At 47.9% G+C, this 13119-nt stretch overlaps 7 protein-coding genes across 7 annotated transcripts; 5 read left to right on the forward strand and 2 right to left on the reverse strand.

Annotated features, from left to right (window-relative positions):
- Positions 1–150: 150 nt before the first annotated feature.
- On the forward strand, positions 151–1858 carry FIESC28_10236 (uncharacterized protein; the record flags this gene model as incomplete). The annotated part of the gene is made up of 2 exons (XM_031164370.1): positions 151–363; positions 416–1858. The coding sequence occupies 2 exons, from the start codon at positions 151–153 to the stop codon at positions 1856–1858; spliced, it is 1656 nt and encodes a 551-aa protein (XP_031011544.1).
- Positions 1859–2241: 383 nt separating this feature from the next.
- FIESC28_10237 (uncharacterized protein) lies at positions 2242–3336 on the forward strand (the record flags this gene model as incomplete). The annotated part of the gene is made up of 1 exon (XM_031164371.1): positions 2242–3336. One exon carries the CDS (start codon positions 2242–2244, stop codon positions 3334–3336), a length of 1095 nt encoding a protein of 364 aa, XP_031011545.1.
- A 130-nt stretch (positions 3337–3466) lies between these two features.
- On the reverse strand, positions 3467–4381 carry FIESC28_10238 (uncharacterized protein; the record flags this gene model as incomplete). Its single annotated transcript, XM_031164372.1, has 1 exon — positions 3467–4381. The coding sequence occupies one exon, from the start codon at positions 4379–4381 to the stop codon at positions 3467–3469; it is 915 nt and encodes a 304-aa protein (XP_031011546.1).
- Positions 4382–5236: 855 nt separating this feature from the next.
- FIESC28_10239 (uncharacterized protein) lies at positions 5237–6355 on the reverse strand (the record flags this gene model as incomplete). Its single annotated transcript, XM_031164373.1, has 1 exon — positions 5237–6355. One exon carries the CDS (start codon positions 6353–6355, stop codon positions 5237–5239), a length of 1119 nt encoding a protein of 372 aa, XP_031011547.1.
- A 910-nt stretch (positions 6356–7265) lies between these two features.
- On the forward strand, positions 7266–8874 carry FIESC28_10240 (uncharacterized protein; the record flags this gene model as incomplete). Its single annotated transcript, XM_031164374.1, has 2 exons — positions 7266–7514; positions 7564–8874. 2 exons carry the CDS (start codon positions 7266–7268, stop codon positions 8872–8874), a joined length of 1560 nt encoding a protein of 519 aa, XP_031011548.1.
- A 1527-nt stretch (positions 8875–10401) lies between these two features.
- Positions 10402–11345, forward strand: FIESC28_10241 (uncharacterized protein; the record flags this gene model as incomplete). The annotated part of the gene is made up of 2 exons (XM_031164375.1): positions 10402–10588; positions 10642–11345. 2 exons carry the CDS (start codon positions 10402–10404, stop codon positions 11343–11345), a joined length of 891 nt encoding a protein of 296 aa, XP_031011549.1.
- Positions 11346–11808: 463 nt separating this feature from the next.
- FIESC28_10242 (uncharacterized protein) lies at positions 11809–12371 on the forward strand (the record flags this gene model as incomplete). Its single annotated transcript, XM_031164376.1, has 4 exons — positions 11809–12046; positions 12094–12176; positions 12238–12282; positions 12333–12371. The coding sequence occupies 4 exons, from the start codon at positions 11809–11811 to the stop codon at positions 12369–12371; spliced, it is 405 nt and encodes a 134-aa protein (XP_031011550.1).
- Positions 12372–13119: the final 748 nt, after the last annotated feature.

Genomic DNA, 13119 nt, shown 5'->3' on the forward strand with positions numbered 1-13119 from the left:
AGAGCTAATTTTCAGGGAGGCCTCGCTGTAATGAAACTCTGCAATTTGAACAAAACTCACTTCACAATTAAAACATAATTGAACTCAACCTGCGATTATCCATGGCGCAGCGCAATGACCTAGAGAATGTCTGGACCTAATGAAATTGAAATGCCTGTACTGGCGGCGAGTCAACAGCCAAAGACTGATGAGAATGCGAACGATCCTATGTCTCAAGTGAAAGATCCGGAGGTACCGCCAATTGATGAGAACAGTCAGCCCAAGCAGAAGAAATCGCTGGCATTTAAGCTCTCATTCATAGGCCTCGCAGCCATCCTCTTCGTATTCCAAATTGATGCGACAGCACTAGGCATCGCCCTCCCAGTAAGCAATCCTCCAATTCATCTGACCACCATCCATTGACCTCCTCGCTCAGTCTATAGCCAATGAGCTCAATGGCTCAAGTCTGGAGTCATTCTGGGCGAATTTGTCCTACACACTCTGCGGCCTAGTAATGCAGCCAGTATGGGCGAGTATCTCCGATGCATTCGGTCGCAAACCGCCACTGTATGCCTGCATTGGCTTGTTCTTTGTCGGGTCAATTGTGTTTGCTGTCGCGCAGAACATGAAGACTATCATCGTCGGCCGAGTTCTCCAGGGCTTTGGCGGTGGTGGTATTGATGTCCTTGTCCAGGTCATTCTCACTGATATGACGACCCTTGAGGAGCGTGCGACGTACCTTGGCTTGATGGGTATTCCGAATGCAGTTGGCAATATTTTGGGACCATCGGTCGGTGCGCTGTTCTCTACTTATGCCACTTGGCGATGGATCGGGTGGGTGAATCTTCCAATTCTTGGATTCGGTGCACCTTTGGTGTTCTTCTTCCTGAAGCTGAGAACCATCAAAGTCGATGCTAGTAACATCGAGCGCCTCGACTGGATCGGCATGTGCTTAGTGGTTTCTGGCATCACGATAGTGGTGTTGCCTCTCAGTTGGGCAGGATCTCTGTTTCCATGGAGTTCATGGCAGACTCTGGTCCCCATGCTCTTAGGTGTCTTGGTGCTCGCCGTGTTCGTCTGGTACGAGTCCAAGCCCGCGATGCCAATCATGCCTCATCGTCTCTTCCACTCCAAGACTGCAAACATGACATTGATCGGAGGATTCATTCATGGTGCAATCCTGGTCTCGTTGCTGCAGTACCTGCCATTGATCTACCAAGCAGTTTACCTAGAGACAGCCATCAAATCTGCTGTCTTCCTCCTACCCACATCCATTACCAGCGTTGTTATCGCAGTGTTCTCCATGATGATGGTACCCTTGTTTGGCGGATACACTTGGCTCCTGCGACTTTCATGGGCTTTGTTGATCTTAGGAACTGGTATCCTGGCTCTCTTCCAAGTGGGATCTCCGTCATCCATGCTCTTCGGACTCCCAGTTATCTGGGGAACGGGCGTTGCTTTACTCCGTCTTCAACTCCTTCCCATGCAAGCCAGCGTTAAGAAAGTCGAAGACACGGGCGTCGCTATCGGCCAATTCTTCACTATTCGCATGTTCGGAGGCTTGATCGGGTTGACCATTGCATCTGCCATCTTCAACACCGTCTTTGCAAAGACCATCGTGTCAAACTCGGTGCAAGTTGATGGTACTCTAGCACCTCTCGCTGATGCTTCGAGGGCTGTTTCCTTCATCAAAGAGCTTCCTTCGCTGGATGTTTCACGGGATACACTTAATGAAGTTCTGGGTGTATATCTCACCTCTTTCCAGACAATCTTCTATACCATGACTGGATTTGGTGTTGTTGGATTGTTGACTTGCATGTTTATCGATGAGATTGACCTCAAAAGCCAAGATCGTGGAAACCAGCAGTTCGAGGGCTAGTATGATGCAGATTCTGAGGATGGTTTCAGAGTATCACATCTTCTCTCTAGGAGAGTTCCAAGAATGGTCATTGAAGTTTACCGTGTACACCTGCACAAACCTTTTACACAAGATAATAGACTATAGATTTATAAACAAATTTAATGTAATGAATACAGACAGTTTATCGAAGTTGCGCTGCAGGTCAGGACGTGATCCTGTAACGATTGGCTCCCGTCCTGAACTTTAGCGAGAAATTCTCTAGCCTCGCCAATCACCAAAAATTCCAAATTTGACCTATGCAAACAGGATGAGCTATTTTCTAGACTCGCAAAATAACCTATTTAACAACTCAGCATTAAATCTTCATAAAGCTTACGATGAAACCATCCCGAGAACCAACAATGAAGCTACCGAATACTATAAGATTTACCATAGAGCTACCCAAGATCCAAAAACTGGAGTCTCCGGACCAATGGCTAGACTGGTTCGCTGCCGTGTGCAGCATCGCCCAAGGCCTTGAGATTTGGCACACTATGGATCCCATAGAAAAGGATCAGGACAATTATAAAGCAGTGCCCCCCAAGGTCGAAAGCTATAACGCTTTGAGAACCCGAATTCTCAAAGAAGCCCGCGATGAAGAGCGTACTGCTCCTTCGGAGGATGCTATCATCATGCTGCATAGCTCACTGTGTAAAGAGGCCGAAATCGAGATAGAGCTCTGCCGGGAGAGATCCCAGAAGGAACATGCCATACGAAACCTTATCATGACAACAGTCTCTCTTGACATCTACAAAGACGCGATGCATAAGGCCACCAAGTATGACTATGACTCCGAGGGCAGACGTACCAAGAAAAAGCTAAAGCAGACTCTGCGCCAGCTCCTGAAGGTACTGCAGGAGGTAATGATCGTGCCAGAAAAAGAAACAAAGATGAACATCATGAAAGAATACCACGAATTGTATGATGAAGTTGGGCGCGACGGCCTCAGCTATAATCAATTCTGTCTTAAATGGGCCAACGTTATGAGAAAGGTCCTTGACTGTATGGCTCGTTTTGTTACATCATACGGTGACGACGAAGAGACTATCAGGGAGGTGAGGCTCCTGGAATACTGGGTGTTGCTGTCGCATGGGTCTTCGATATATAGTGACAGCACCGACTGGAAAGACACTGCTGTGTGTCTTTTGGATAATGGGATAATGTACCTTGATCCTGTTATGGCTCGAGTGGGTTTCAACACATTAACTCATGATGATGTGCGCTGGCGCAGGGATGCTTCGGGGCTTTTTCTATGTCCTTGCTTCAAGAAGAAACATGCTTGGACGCCAGAGAATTGCGGGAATGTAAGATGGGCTATCACTGGGCGTCCAGTTAAAGGCATCAAGAAACCATCGGCTGGACAAGTCCAAGACATGAGGGAGGCTATACAAAATCCTAAGTGGGGAGCAATTCGAAGATGGTATGAGAAGCAAGGCCATGATTTTGATCCGTATTAGAAATGGACGACTGGCTGGGCAGAGTGTATTTTTTCCCTTGCAACACATATATGGTTCTTAGCTGTAAAACGATTGGATAAATAGATCAATATGGATTCAAATTAAATAGGTCTTAGCCATAACAAAGGAATCATAGTGCAACCACAGCCGCCACTGCAACCAGAACCATCAGAGGTTGAAGACTTCCAGCACTGTCAACAATAACAACAGGTGTCTCACTCCCCATCGGCGGAGCTTCTTCATTCGTCGCGGTAGGATAAGTGCACTCGCCAGGACCGCAAGTAGCTATAGGTTGCAGGAAGGTAGTGGCTATCCCCAAAGTCGTGTCCTGCATAGGTGGTGGCGATACTGATGCCATCGACCGCGCTGAACTCGCGCCAGACATAGTAGGAACGACAATGTCAGAAGCTGCGACAGAACATTCGGTAGGCGTAACGAGCGAACCCTCGCTGTTGAAAGGGTTGTAGCCAAGGCACTCGGCGTACTCGGATGCACAAGTAGCCCTGTTTGCATTAGGGGCCGTGCGACAGGTGTTGTAGTCGCTGTTGCACGCAGATACGCAGTCGTATGTGTAAGGAATACTGTATGACCTTTCAGTTGTGCTGGGACTGCCTGTATCGGTCGCCTGGGTTTCTTCATCATCGTCACCGCTACCGGTTGGGACTGTAAAGGTGGGTGTTACGACGAGTGTGCTACTCGTGGTCGCGATAACAGTGGCTGATGGGACTGAAACTATGACACTGGAAGCTGATACACTTGAGGCTGATGTGCTTGAAGACGATGAGCTTATCGCCGGTGCGCCTGTGGCACCCGTGGCGCCTGCGGAACATGCAGTTGGTTCAGGGACAGACTCTTGCCCCAGAAAAGGATTGAAGCCTAGACAATTCGCATATTCAGTTGCGCAAAAAGCCTGGCTGGCGTCTGGTTCTTGTGTGCATGCATTGTACGCGTTGGTGCAAACTTCTGAACACTCATCGCGTTTGTATAATCGAGCCACAACGGTGGTTGCAAAAACTGCAGTCGACAGGATAGTGGCGGACTTCATGGTGTGAGACAGTGAGAGAAACAATTGAGTAGTGTAGTGGCGAATGGATGTCTGAGATCGACAAGGAATGTCAAGAGTACCTTTCTTTATACATATTCCAGAAATTCTCCACGGCAACATGCTGGCCTCTCAAACATTGAAATGATAAAAACAATTGTTCTGTCATTCGTTGCGTTAAATGAGTTTAGTTGCGACTTGATGTGACGCTTTTGGTAACGGTGTCTTGGCGGATGCATTCAGATTCCAGAGCAGAGGCGACATCAATCCCGCTAACTACATGCGTAAACTACACATGGTCGACTAAGAGGCTGCGACTTTATACCATAGAGCTTCCACTCTCGTCTGGTTTCAGAACTTGTAATACTTGGCGAGCCGAAATGAGCTGTGGGAGTAAACACGGACAGGTCTGTTTTGGACTTCTATGACCATCGCTCCCTTTCCGATAACAAATCCGAGCCGTGCTTGGTCAGAATATTGTCTCTCTATGGTTTGGAAGCCGAGAGGGTAACCCATATAGGTGTTTGGGGTTCTTAGAAGCTTCGCGCACAATCTATCTTGCGAAATTTGATGTTATTTCATGTTTTCAACATGCAAGAATGGCCAAGTATCGGTGTTAATTTAATCTAGTACTTCACGCGATAAGAGAGAAATGGTTCTTTATAATGAAGTCAATTGAGTGTCTAAACAAACATCCTCCAAATCTATAGGAGCGTCGAGTCCAGCTCGTCGCTAAATTACTTCTCCCTCATCCCTGAAGTTGAATAGCAACTTTCTTGTCCTGCCTTTGTGTAATCACCACATCAGCGACTCGTACTTACCGATCGCTAGAAATCCTATGTCTTCACTGCAGGTGGCTTAGTACATGCCATTGCCGTTGCCATTGCCGTTGCCATTGTTCTCACCGTTGGGGTACTGGGCGTTGGGGTTCATTGCGTTGTCGAGCATGGCATTGGCGAGGTGGTACTGGACATCAAGATTCATTTCCTGCTGCATGGCCTGCTGATTATTAATAACCCGCTGCACTGCCTGGAGGTTAGCAACCTGCTGGTTAATGGCCTGCTGGCTCATAAGAGCCTGGTTCATCGCCAGGTCCATTGCTTGTTGGGTCATGACCTGTTGGTTGAGGGCTTGCTGGTTGGTAACAGCCTGCTGCAAATCCATTGGGGCCGGGTCAAGGTTCATAGCACCAAGCACATCACTCTGAGGAATCTGGTCAATATTGATCCCATCAAACTGGTTGATAGGGTTCTCGGGGCTGCTGTTTGGGGCCACGGTAGGATGGAAGACACGCTGTTCTAAAACAGTACCATCTGCAGCGATAGTGGTCAGATAGGAAGTAGGCATTTGGGCATTAGTAACAGCCGCGTTGGCAATCCAATCAGGCATCAAGATGGGCGTGGGTGGTGCGATGAGAGGTGCGTTTAGCAGCTGGATGGGCATCGGGGCCGAGGTATGGACGACTGGAGGCGCGTTAGCGGCTACGTGCAGGCGTATAGCCATAGCCTCAGCCATTGGATCGACAGCATCGATAGTCTCGCCTGGGGGGTTGGCATCTACCATCGGGGGTTCTGGAGCGTTAGCTTGTTCGGATCGGCTCTGTCTCTCCCTCATTACCTCGCCATGGATGATATCATCATAAGTCGCAACAATATCGTCCACAAGTTGGAAGAAGTGTTCTTCACCCGGAGTCAAAGGACGATCAGCTCGTTGCCGGATAGCATCAGACTGTCGCTCGAGCCAAGGCAGCTGGTTAGGGAGCTCGATACCGACGGCAAACATCTCAAGGATACGGTATTCGACCATAGTCAAACCGTGGGCGCCACCCATGTGATCACTAATCATCTCACCGGCGTTAATAACGATTTCCCATTGTTCGTCGTTGTAAACGCCATCGACACGGCCGACGGTGGTGATGATCTCGAAGGCTTGCTCAACGAGCTCGCCGTTGTAGATGTTGTTATTGTTGTTATCCATGTTGATTGCTGTAGGGTGATAGGAATGAAGTTGTTTATGTTGTATGAAGTTAGTAAGTTGATGGGATAGTGTACTCACCAGGAGTAGAAAGAGTCAGGTTGTTATGAGTTGAGGTTGTTGGGTTGTTGATAGAAGTGCCAGAGAAGGAGGAACCCACGATGATTTTATAGACCAAGATGGATGCTTCACTCTCTGGAACTGCAGAGACCATTACGTTGCGTTCTTGAACAATGACTGTGTGTTCTGGGAATTGCCAGTGCTTACGGACACAAAGAGACAAAGGATCATGGCACTGGAAGGAACAAGCATACGGGCCACTGCTTTCGAGTGAACAAGGCTCAGCAACAAGAAACAATAGATTGAACTACTGTTTTCATTGTGTCCAGGTCCTGTTCAATTCTGAAAGTCAAGCTGTTCTTTACGTACACAAAGAGGAAGACAGATGGAAGACGCGACTGGCTTAAAACGTCCTTTGTACCAGCTCAGGCCTGTCTGCCCTTCGGGTCGTCGAATATCCAACAGATTTATTGTCTTTCAGCCTAGCAAAGGATAATTGTCTAAAGTTATTATTAAGTTTCTTGCCGTATGGCAAGCATAGTTAGGATAAAGTGTAAGCAACGTTTTGTCAATCTCTTGCCTGGTACGCAGACATCAGTAGCTTGGTACTCATGGGCATCAGCTTAGTGGTGATTCTTTTGCCCCTCAGATGGTCGTGGTCGCTGAGCTTACAAGGACGTCAGTGTCTCCAGTGAGATGGCGTAGCAGTATTGATGCTATTGGCCTATGTCGCCCATCATGGTAAGCACTTGCTTACAGGTTCATTGCTATTACCTTCACTTGTTTCCACTTTCGCCTTTTCAATAACCCTTCCCTTTTCATGAAATAGCAACAGTCATCTAACTGAGTCAAGATGGCACTCCAGGCTATCAGGCGCTTCGTTCTAGGCCAAACACGCCAGTCTTTCAACTACCCCACAAATCCGACCGACACTATCCTACCAGTCTACTACTTTGATGACACTCCGCTATTGCGAAACTACGTACAATGTTCAACGCTCAGATTCAATGATGTTCTTGATGCGGAGATGCTCAAGGACTCTTTGTCTCGTGTAATCGCTCTTCCTGGGTGGAGGAAGCTCGGTGGACGTGTTCGAATGAATGTCAGAACACCCATTAAACAATTCTGATATGTTCACTGACGCTTACTAGAACAAAGGAAAACTCGAGATCCATATTCCTCGGGATTTTGACTCGGAGCGACCGGCTGTTGGGTTCCATCATGACACCTTCAACATCAGCATCGATGAGCATCCTGTTGCATCTAAACTTCCCAAGCCAACTGCAGAAGAGCCATCCATTCAGGACCAACACCCCGAGTTCACTACCCTAGGAGTTCCACTAGGTACACCACGCTGTCTGGAAGATTATCTCAAGTCCGATCATCCACAGTTGACGCTCCATATTGTCTCTTTCACCGATGCGACACTGGTCTCAATTTGTTGGCCACATATTGCTGTCGATGGAATAAGTCTGGGTCACATTGGCCATGCTTGGAGCCTTGCTCTGGCCGGACGAATGTCAGAAATTCCACCGATGTTGTCCGCGGGTGATGATGCTATGGCTACTGCTGGACGCGATCCTGCTTTTACTCAGTCGCATCCACTGGAAGAACAACAGATCACTGGCTGGAGGATGTATTTGTTCGCGTTTTACTACATCTTCGACTTGATCTGGTGGCGCGCGATTGAAAGCAAGGCGATCTTCCTGCCAAGAGCCTATGCCAAACAATTGCGCAAAAGTGCTCTCGACTCCCTCAGTAAGAATCAATCTGAACTTTTTGTTAGCGAGTCAGATGCTATCGTCGCATGGCTAGCCATCGTGGTTGCTTCAGCCCTCTTCCCAAAAGGCTCGAATCGCCCATTGACTATCGGCAATGCATATGATCTTCGAGGGCGCGCGCCTTCGTTATTCCCTGAGCCGGGAGCTTATATACAGAACGCTGTTTTCCCGTGCTGGGCTACCCTACCAGCGTCTACAGTCCACCAGCGCGATAACAGCACCCTAGGGTCAATCGCATCAGCAGTTCGCGGTAGCATTCGAGACCAGACCACTGAAACATCAATCCATGCTCAAGCTCGTCTCACGCGCGAGGCGTTGGAACTCTCTGGTGTACCACCTTTATTTGGAGACGCGAACCAGTTCACCATCCATTTTGCTAGTGTCAAGGCTGATCTCGCTGAAGCACTCGATTTTAGTCCAGCGATCATGGGCAGACGCGGTTCTCAATACAAAAATACCTGGACATCGTCACCGGGCCATCCTGTGTACTACCACATAAAATGTATCAGTCCAAATAATATGCTCGCGAGGAACTACTCGCTGATATCTAGGACTTCAAGCGGCGATTATTGGATTCATGGAAACTATCCTCCACAAGTCTGGAAGACGATGAAGTCCATGCTGTTGGCTGTGGAGACAGCAACTGGTCCGCGATCCGAGTACGCGGAAACCTCGGTCTGAGATACGATGTCAGCACCAATTTGTTGAGATGCCGAATAAGTATCATGCCAGGGAGTCCATGTCACGTCTCAGCTCGTGTTGGTTGTCGCGACTCCTGTCCTGTGGAGATTGACAAAGGATCGTCTCACGCTAAGGGTGGGTTCGCTCAAGGAGCGCCAGCCACTCCCATCGCGTTCGGGGAAATGCTGGTCTGCTCCGATTCCCCGATGCTGGTCCATTTCGGGTTAGCAGTACCGAGGTGCAGTTGAGCTCCTTTTCCTTTGTCGAGGACTCGAGGAGCTTCAACCAAGCACTCTCCAATCGTGGACCACCTGGAGGTCTTTGGTGAGAAAGGCGGTGCAAATGACCAGCGACAGTATGTCTCGTTATATGTCAATTCTCTGTTTGCTCTCGATGTCTTCTTGAGAGTTGTCAATTGGAATGAATAGTTCATCCTTATCAGAAGAAAGTTTGGTGTGACAATGCCATCAACTTTTTGACGGCGCGACAGCTCACAGCATTTTGGACGGTTCGGTAAGCAACTCGGACAGGAAGGTGGTTGCTTCAATGTAATTGAAGCAATTCTCTGACACGTCTCAACGCCATTAAGATAGTTCGTCAGCTTCAGAACTATGGCTTTGACAGCTGTTTAGTCCTCTGTCTTTCTACCCTGGATGCCTACCAAGGGGCTGGAGAATTTCAAGCCAGATCTGGACGCTGTCTTTCAACCAATCAGAGCCACGCCCGGTTAGCTCAATCGGTAGAGCGTGAGACTCTTACGAGTACGCGATCTCAAGGTTGCGGGTTCGACCCCCGCATCGGGCTGTTCCTATAAAAACGATTGCAAACATCGTGGTTCCTTTTTTTGCATTTTCGTCATTTGAATACAGGCGATGGGCATTGGACCAGCTTCTGGAGAGGTATTGACTGGCTGGCTGTTGCCATTCGTTTTTTTCTTTCTCGCATCTACAGAAGGATCGTCGCGTTGGCTCAGGTGTCTTTGGGTGCACAAATTGGATAATAAAGAATGAAGCAGCTCCAGTTGAACCTTCGCAATGTTCCTCATCCTTCGTAAAATCAAGCATTCAACCATCTTATTATTAGATCCGAGCCCCATTGTTCCACACGCTCAAACCTCTAGAACTGAATGCTTCGTTTCGTGGTCATCGCCCCAAAAACTGTCGCCAATATATCAGAATTGCATGAAACATGACAATCTCAGGGTCAACCAGACTTACTTCCATAGGCTCGGATACGATACAATGTCCCACTGGCGGACTGACCGCGTCACCTTGGTGGGCCAGGGAAGAAGCCATCAACGTTAGCGCCATAATATTCGCATTCAGAATGCGAAAATTCAAGCTCCACAGCCTCTCTTTACGGGTAGAAAAGCTGCTCTTGAACGGACAGAATCTTCTTTTTCTCTTCTTTTTCTCATACTATCACTCTTTTGGTCTTGTTTTTCAATTTCCAAGCTTTTTCTTCCATTCTCTCTCAGTGTTCGTTGTTCTCTCGCTACCTTCATCCATCTCGCATTTTCGTATCAAGATGAGTGGAGACGGACCTTATGGACCTGTGGTGAACGGTACTCAAATCGTCTTCTTTGAGTACCTACCCAACAAGCCAGCAGCAATTTCCTTTGTCGCTCTTTTTGGAATGACCACATTGGCTCATTTGATACTTCTTATCATGTATCGAGCCTGGTTCTTTATCCCCTTTATTCTTGGTGGTATCTGTAAGCATGCTCCACATCTCTCACCATTCACATGCGCTAACACTTGTTCCTAGGTGAGATATTTGGATACTTTGGCAGAGCCCAAGCAAGCGATCGGCCCGACGAAGCAGGTCCATTCATTCTTCAGAACGTCCTTCTTCTTGCCGGAACGCCATTCCTCGCCGCGACTATATACATGAGCCTACGACGAGTTGCAGCAGCGCTGGAGTCTGAGCATCTCTCGTTCTTAAGCCTCCGTTGGTTGACGAAACTCTACGTCCTTATCGACATCGGCTGTATTGCCAGTCAATTTATCGGTGCCATTATACCTGCCTCAGGTGATGCCGACGCCATTGCCAAGGGCCGCACCATCTTAATCGCAGGCCTGGTAGTACAACTAGTTGCTCTGACAATCTTCATCCTTACCTCGGTATACCTTTACATTCGAATAACACAAGAGACGGGGCCTTTCTTGGATGGATCTTTTGTTCGTTGGAGACGGTATTTCAGGACAATTGAGGCTGTTACTGGCATCATGATTGTACGAAGTATTGTCCGCGCGGTCGAATACCTACAAGGGCAAGGCGGCTTCGTCATTTCACACGAGGTGTTCATATACTTGTTTGATGCTTTGCCGATGCTCTTGGTCATGCTTCTTTTCGCTGTTATTCATCCGGGCCGACTTGTCAAGAATAGAGGAATCAGCAAAGCTAAAGGCAAAGGAAAAAGGCACAGCGACCAGATTGGATTGCAGGAATATTCAACCCAATTGGAATGAAAGTACTCAAGCAGAAATGGGATTTGTATTTTACAAGGAATTAGAACGCAGATCATCAAATGTGAATACGGACTTTCTTCAATTAACCCTCTGCCGACATTGTTCAGCAGCGATCATTTGTCACACGGCTCGGTTCACGTGCTTGGGCTATCTTTCACACCGACCTCTACATGACCTTCGGGTCAAGTTTCGAATAGACAAACGTCAGATTATAGTTTCTGCATAAAGATAAAACATATTAATTCCACTTTTTAGGCGGGAGCTTTTCTTCAAGAGACCACCAATTCTATGTTGGAGAGTTTAGGTTAACCTGCACGATAAGGCAGATAAGATAAGATAATGCGCACCTCCCCACACTTTATGCCTCAATCCGTGATGTCATTTGCCAATTGTTGGCCTCATCTCAGAGTCTTCAATCTCACTCTCATCCTCACCCTCATCATCACCATTAACACATCTCATCATGTTCGCCCTCCGAAGAATCATCGCGCGCCCCATGGTAACGCCCCTCATGCGCATCGCCACGCGCCCGATGCACGCGACACCCCGTCGCTTCGCGTCAGCCGACCAACCCCCCAACATGAGCGAGGTTGAAGCAATGATGAATGACCCTCTCATCCGCGACACCTTTGAGAAGCTGAGCCGTCATCCCCCTGCCATCGCGGCCATGCAGAAGATGGGAGATGTCATCAAGAGCAAGGGTATGTCTTTTTGGTCTGGTGTCAGTATTGTGGCTGATTGATTGCAGGTCTTGATACTTCTAAGCCTCCTAGCAAGATGGATCTTATGAAGCTTATGATGGATAAGGAGTTTCGGGATGCGTCTACTGAGGTACTTGATTGAATTGTGTCAAAGGAGATATGTTGAGGGAATTATGCTGATGATATTGCAGTTGACGACAGAGATGCAGAATGCCGGTGTTGAGATCAACCCTGATGTTTGTTCACCATCTGAAATTGCCGTTTGTCATAAACTAATTATTCTCAGGTCTTCATGAAGATGGTCCAGGGCGAGAAAGGAAACTAAAGCCGAAGAAACGATGTCTCTAGGTCGCGACAAATTTGACGTGGGCGGCGCGAGGTTGATGCTGAATGAAGCCGCATCATCAAGGCCGCTGTCTCTACTGTACTCTTGGATCGTATCATCGTGTAAAATAGCATGTAAGAATAAAGAACAATATTCTCAAACAGACAACCTCGGTATCCTTCGTCTCCATTATCCCCCCCAAATGAGATAAGTCTCAGCGGTTGGCTGCACCTGTCAATTACCGTTGCCGCGTATTACGTGCATAAAGAGGCTTGCTGTCTCCAAGAACCTTCCCCGTTGAGCAGGTAATGCTTCCATGTTTCTCGACCACGCGCAAGTCACCACGGCAATTCTGCTATTTTGGAATTCTTTAGTCTCGGCCTTATCGATATCGGGCCATTGATTTGCATTGTTCTGATCCGAGTATTCGTTTCCCGGTGTCTGAAGCGCGCTATCGATGTCACCGCACGCTAGACCTTCAGCCGCCAATTGAGAGACATGAAGAAGTGATGGCCTTGACACTTGGACCATGTGCTGGCGAAATCTTAAAGGATTCCAATCGTGACACAGTTAAGATTAAGGTGTGTCGCGCCGGGCCATTTCGCCCGTCCGATAAGCCACAATCTTGTTAATGCGTTGGTCAGATAATATTTATTTGAGACGATGTTAACAACCAACAGCAGCAATGGCTAGATCTAGACAATGCGATCCTCTCAATTGACTTTTTATCGCAAGCAGTTGAAGGGTC

The sequence above is a fragment of the Fusarium coffeatum genome (genome assembly GCF_003316985.1).
Source record: "Fusarium coffeatum strain FIESC_28 chromosome Unknown BRIP53273_contig_292, whole genome shotgun sequence".
Lineage (NCBI taxonomy): Eukaryota > Fungi > Ascomycota > Sordariomycetes > Hypocreales > Nectriaceae > Fusarium > Fusarium coffeatum.